The sequence below is a fragment of the Oncorhynchus gorbuscha genome, linkage group LG08 (genome assembly GCF_021184085.1).
Source record: "Oncorhynchus gorbuscha isolate QuinsamMale2020 ecotype Even-year linkage group LG08, OgorEven_v1.0, whole genome shotgun sequence".
In the NCBI taxonomy this organism is placed as follows: domain Eukaryota; kingdom Metazoa; phylum Chordata; class Actinopteri; order Salmoniformes; family Salmonidae; genus Oncorhynchus; species Oncorhynchus gorbuscha.
The window spans coordinates 3,454,179-3,460,178 of NC_060180.1; the positions used below are offsets into that span (position 1 = coordinate 3,454,179).

General features: G+C 49.7%; 1 protein-coding gene across 1 annotated transcript in view; it reads right to left on the reverse strand.

Annotated features, from left to right (window-relative positions):
* The window catches only part of LOC124041096 (secreted frizzled-related protein 5-like), a 79,128-nt gene extending 74,703 nt beyond the window's left edge, over positions 1-4,425 (reverse strand). Inside the window, exon 1 of the mRNA XM_046358263.1 lies at positions 3,371-4,425. Within this exon, the coding sequence (XP_046214219.1) occupies positions 3,371-3,956 (586 nt within the window). The 5' untranslated portion in view covers positions 3,957-4,425. The remainder of the gene's footprint in view (positions 1-3,370) is intronic.
* Between the last annotated feature and the right edge of the window lie 1,575 nt (positions 4,426-6,000).

The following is a 6,000-nucleotide window of genomic DNA, read 5'->3' on the forward strand; positions in this document are numbered from 1 at the left end:
CCCTCTCTCTGTCCCTCTCTCTGTCACTCTCTCTGTCCCTCTCTCTGTCCCTCTATCTGTCTCTCTCTCTCTGGCCCTCTCTCTGTCCCTCTCTGTCCCTCTCTCTGTCCCTCTCTCTGTCCCTCTCTCTATCCTCTCTCTGTCCCTCTCTCTGTCCCTCTCTCTACCCCTCTCTCTGTCCCTCTCTCTGTCCCTCTCTCTGTCCCTCTCTCTACCCTCTCTCTGCCCCTCTCTCTGTCCCTTTCTCTACCCCTCTCTCTGTCGCTCTCTCTACCCTCTCTCTGCCCCTCTCTCTGTCCCTTTCTCTACCCCTCTCTCTGTCCCTCTCTTTGTCCCTCTCTCTGTCCCTCTCTCTGTCCCTCTCTCTACCCTCTCTCTGTCCCTCTCTCTGTCCCTTTCTCTACCCCTCTCTCTGTCCCTCTCTCTGTCCCTCTCTCTGTCCCTCTCTCTGTCCCTCTCTCTACCCTCTCTCTGTCCCTCTCTCTGTCCCTTTCTCTACCCCTCTCTCTGTCCCTCTCTGTCCCTCTCTCTGTCCCTCTCTCTACCCTCTCTCTGTCCCTCTCTCTGTCCCTTTCTCTACCCCTCTCTCTGTCCCTCTCTCTACCTTCTCTCTGCCCCTCTCTCTGTCCCTCTCTCTGCCCCTCTCTCTGTCCCTCTCTCTACCCTCTCTCTACCCTCTCTCTGTCCCTCTCTCTGTCCCTCTCTCTGTCCCTCTCTCTGCCCCTCTCTCTGTCCCTCTCTCTACCCTCTCTCTGCCCCTCTCTCTGTCCCTCTCTCTGCCCCTCTCTCTGTCCCTCTCTCTACCCTTTCTCTGTCCCTCTCTCTGTCACTCTCTCTGTCCCTCTATCTGTCTCTCTCTCTCTGGCCCTCTCTCTGTCCCTCTCTCTGTCCCTCTATCTGTCTCTCTCTGTCCCTCTCTCTGTCCCTCTCTCTGTCCCTCTCTCTGCCCCTCTCTCTCTCCCTCTCTCTACCCTCTCTCTGTCCCTCTCTCTGTCCTTCTCTCTGTCTCTCTCTCTGTCCCTCTCTCTGTCCCTCTCTCTGCCCCTCTATCTGTCTCTCTCTGTCCCTCTCTCTGTCCCTCTCTCTGCCCCTCTCTCTGTCCCTCTCTCTGTCCCTCTCTCTGCCCCTCTCTCTCTCCCTCTCTCTACCCTCTCTCTGTCCCTCTCTCTGTCCTTCTCTCTGTCTCTCTCTCTGTCCCTCTCTCTGCCCCTCTATCTGTCTCTCTCTGTCCCTCTCTCTGTCCCTCTCTCTGCCCCTCTCTCTCTCCCTCTCTCTACCCTCTCTCTGTCCCTCTCTCTGCCCCTCTCTCTGCCCCTCTCTCTGTCCCTCTCTCTGTCCCTCTCTCTGTCCCTCTCTCTGTCCCTCTCTCTGTCCCTCTCTCTGTCCCTCTCTTTGTCCCTCTCTCGCCAAACTCTTTCCTCTCTCTCCTACCTCTCGAACCAGCTCTTTCATTCTCTCTCTCAAGCCCACTTGGTCTCTTCTTCTCACCCTCATTTTCTCCCCCTTCTTTTTCTCTCCCCCTAATTTTCCCTCTTACACCCCAGTCTCTCTCTTACCCCCTCTCTCTCACTGACACCCCCCTCCCTCCCTACCTCCCTCCCTCCTTACCTCCCTACCTCCTTTTCTCTCGTTAGACTAATTCACCCTCAGTAATTAGTCAGCTAGTTAATTGGCTGTCTAACAGGCTGATCAGACAAAAGACAGAGCAGGCCTGGACACAGCAGAGACACAGCAGAGTTTGCCCTTCACATTCTATAGACTCTAAACTCACATTGACTCTCTCAAACTCTCTCTCTCTTGGTAGTTGCCATGCACACACACGCACGCACGCACGCACGCACGCACGCACGCACACACGCACACACACGCACGCACACACACACACACACACACACACACACACACACACACACACACACACACACACACACACACACACACACACACACACACACACACACCAGGGGTCATATAGTAGTTGATTTGGGAAAAGTGTGTAATTGTTCTGTCCTGCACTGGAGACCTAGCTGCCCTCCATGCAGCCGATTTCTTATAGAATAGCTCTGTAAAAAATACATCTGATTTTGATATATCTTTGTCTTATTTGTATGGAAGCCGAGTGAAGTTTAAGGTCTGTTTTCCCTGACCTAGAATAAATCTACAGCTAGAGTTAAAAGCATGCTGAATCTCTAAAAGTGTTTTGTAGTCCAGGAATAGTCGTTGTGTCTGGGAAACCAGCCCTACGGGTTTATCTGAGAAGCTGAGGTTCCTTGGATCCGTCTTATCATACAGTCATTGTTATTTCTATTATTTAATACACACTAGCAGTTCCACAGTCTGACAGTTGAACTGAGAATGTTTTCCTGGTCTACGTTAACTTTTATTTTCATCTCTGCAATTAAAATAAATCATTGCAATATGTGACATGAAAATGTCCCCTTGGTCTTTTTTTGAATGTCACACTGTTTTATAGTAGACGTTACATTGAACACATGGACATTTCACTGTGGTGGTCTATGCATTATTTCCAGCTCTTTCATACACTAGGAGAAACACTGCCTTTTCTAGAGATCATGTTATCTGTGCTATGGGAATATAATACATTCTGATAACTAACCTGGGACATTATCTGTGCTATGGGAATATAATACATTCTGATATCTAACCTGGGACATTATCTGTGCTATGGGAATATAATACATTCTGATATCTAACCTGGGACATTATCTGTGCTATGGGAATATAATACATTCTGATATCTAACCTGGGACATTATCTGTGCTATGGGAATATAATACATTCTGATATCTAACCTGGGACATTATCTGTGCTATGGGAATATAATACATTCTGATAACTAACCTGGAACATTATCTGTGCTATGGGAATATAATACATTCTGATATCTAACCTAGAACGTTAAGCTCTGGGGCAGGAGTAAGACTGAGTTGTTCCAAGCTCTGGAGCAGGAGTAAGACTGAGTTGTTCCAAGCTCTGGAGCAGGAGTAAGACTGAGTTGTTCCAAGCTCTGGAGCAGGAGTAAGACTGAGTTGTTCCAAGCTCTGGAGCAGGAGTAAGACTGAGTTGTTCCAAGCTCTGGAGCAGGAGTAAGACTGAGTTGTTTCAAGCTCTGGAGCAGGAGTAAGACTGAGTTGCTCCAAGCTCTGGAGCAGGAGTAAGACTGAGTTTCCTGCATGGGGGCTGGGGCTCTCTCGTCTACAACCAGTGTGGTGTGAAGGCACCGACCATATTCAACCTGACGCTCAACTAAACTAGTTGCAGGGACCGTTATCATGTCATATAGTGGCCCTCTTTCACAGTTAGTATACGGTCTCTGAATAGGGTTGTGAATATGTGTGTATGGTCTTACCTGGCGCTGGGGTGGCCTGGTTCCCAGCAAACTGTATGGGGATACACAGATCATTATCAATAGGAAACTTATCGCAGGTCAACATCTCCGGCCAGGGAAACCCGTATGTCTCCATAACGGGGGCACAGCTGTCCCTCACGGCCTCACACAGCGAACGACACGGGTAGATGGGCCTGTCCAGACACACAGGGGCAAACAGGGAACACAGGAACACCTGTGTATCCGCATGGCATCGCTTGGCGAGGAGCGGCACCCAGCTTCCCGCCTGCTGTTTGACCTCGGGCATGGTCTCGTGGTCCAGCAGGTTGGGCAGGCGCATCTTCTTGTAGCCCACGTTGTGGCAGAGGCGTAAATCAGCAGGGATGTCCACACACTGCGGCTCCTTGGTGTAGAAGCGACCGTTGTGGAAGTTGTCCGACTGCCAGCTGTAGTAGTCGTATTCATCAGCGGCCGAGGCGGGGGAGGTGAGGAGGAGGAGGAGGAGGGACAGTGAGAGGGATAGTGCCACGGTGGAGAAGGGGTTAGTGAGTAGTGGTCCCCTCAGCTGCTGCCTGCTGTGGCTGTGGTTCTTTTGTCCCTGTGCCATGTTGCTCTGAGCTCTCAGAGGGAGAAAGAAAGGAGGCCCAACGTGACTCAGGACTTCTGGAGGATAAAGGAAAAGTCTTTGTGCTGAAGAAACAAACTGGATTCCTTTTTTCCTGTCCAAGAACGAGAGTAGAAGCGGAGACAGAAAACAAAAAGAAAGTGTGTATTCCTGTCTTCTTTCAGCAGAGAGAAAATGAGTGTGTGTTAGTGTGTGTCCAGTCCTCTCCCCCCTGCGCTGGTAGAGCTGTGTGTCTCTGCCTCAGTGGTCGTAAGAAGGGAGACAAGGGTCGAGGGTAAGACGAGGGGTGAGTGGAGGGGGAGTGCTGTGTGTGCCTCTTTTCCGTCTCTCTAACTCTCTGTCAAACTCTATCTCTCTATTGCTCTCTCCTTGCAGTTCTGTGTATCTCACTCCACAGCTGTCTCTTCCTCTGTCTCGACCTCTACCTCTCTCCTGCTCTCTCTGTCTGTGTCTAGCAGTGTGTGTGGAGCAGCTACAGTATATCAGCTAGAGGGATAGTTTTTCCCTGTCTGCTGTCAGGCCTCCTTGTAGACTGCCTTCCACTGGCCCCACACAGCTCTACCTCAGCCAATCCGAGACCAGGGGGAGGTCCAGAGAGGGGGAAGAGAACCCCCCCTCCACCTCACCATCTCTGGTAGACACTCCCTGAGGCAGAGAGAGGCAGGCTGAGAAGGAGAGAGAGAGAGAGAGAGAGAGAGAGATAGAGGGACATATCCTCCAAACCCAAAAGGCCTGTGGTGTTGATGGTATAATAAACAAAATGATAAAATATACAAATACAATTCCTCCGCAGTATCATTAATAGCAGACTCAGACGCAATAAACACACAGATTTCTTTCCTCAGGGCCGCAGAGTGAGCGACATGCAGCTTGAGCCCCACCCTCTTCAACATTTATATCAATGAATTGGCGAGGGCACTAAAACAGTCTGCAGCACCCGGACTCACCCTACTCGACTCGGAAATCAAATGTCTGTTGTTTGCTGATGATCTGGTGCTTCTGTCACCAACCAAGAAGGGCCTACAGCAGCACCTAGATCGTCTGCACAGATTCTGTCAGACATGGACTCTGAGAGTAAATCTCAGTAAGACCAAAGTAAAGGTGTTCCTCAACATCACAGGTAACTTCCACAAAGCCGAGAGAGAGAGAGAGAGAGAGAGAGAGAGAGAGAGAGAGAGAGAGAGAGAGAGAGAGAGAGAGAGAGAGAGAGAGAGAGAGGAGAGAGAGAGAGAGAGAGAGAGAGAGAGAGAGAGACAGAGAGAGAGAAAGATAAATTAAAAAGTGTGTAATGTTTACTGTTCATTTGTATTGTTTTTTTATCTACTTCACTTGCTTTGTCAATGTTAGCATATGTTTCCCATGACAATAAAGCCCCTAAATTGAATTGAAAGCACAATGTGTTTTCTTCCTGTTTGTTCTTCCTCTCTGCTCCTTTTTGTCACACAACTCTCTCTCTCTAACACACACACACACACACACACACACACACACACACACACACACACACACACACACACACACACACACACACACACACACACACACACACACACACACACACACACACACACACACACACACACACACACACACACACACAACAGGAGGCTGCTGAGTGGAGGTCGGTTTATAATAATGGCTGGACCGGATCGAATGGAATGGTATAAAATATCACTCATTCCACTCCAGCCATTACCACGTGTCCGTCTTCCTCGATGAAGGTGCCACCAACTCAATGTAGCGCACAAACCTTCCACTGCCACCACGCTCTGTCTGTGTGTGTGGGGGTCCTGTGGTTGAGTCAAGCAGGCTATAGCAGCTACAGGTGGCTGGGTTGTTTGGTGACCCTCTGTGAGATATGCTAATGTCTATGGTGGTGCTGAATAGAGGCGTACTGCTTGTCTGTCTCTTTCCATCAGTAACACTGACACACACAGACACACAGAGGGGCCTAGACATAGCATCAAAATGAATCAAATTCTCATTCAATGCTCATTCATTCGCATTCAAAGCACTGCGACTTAGT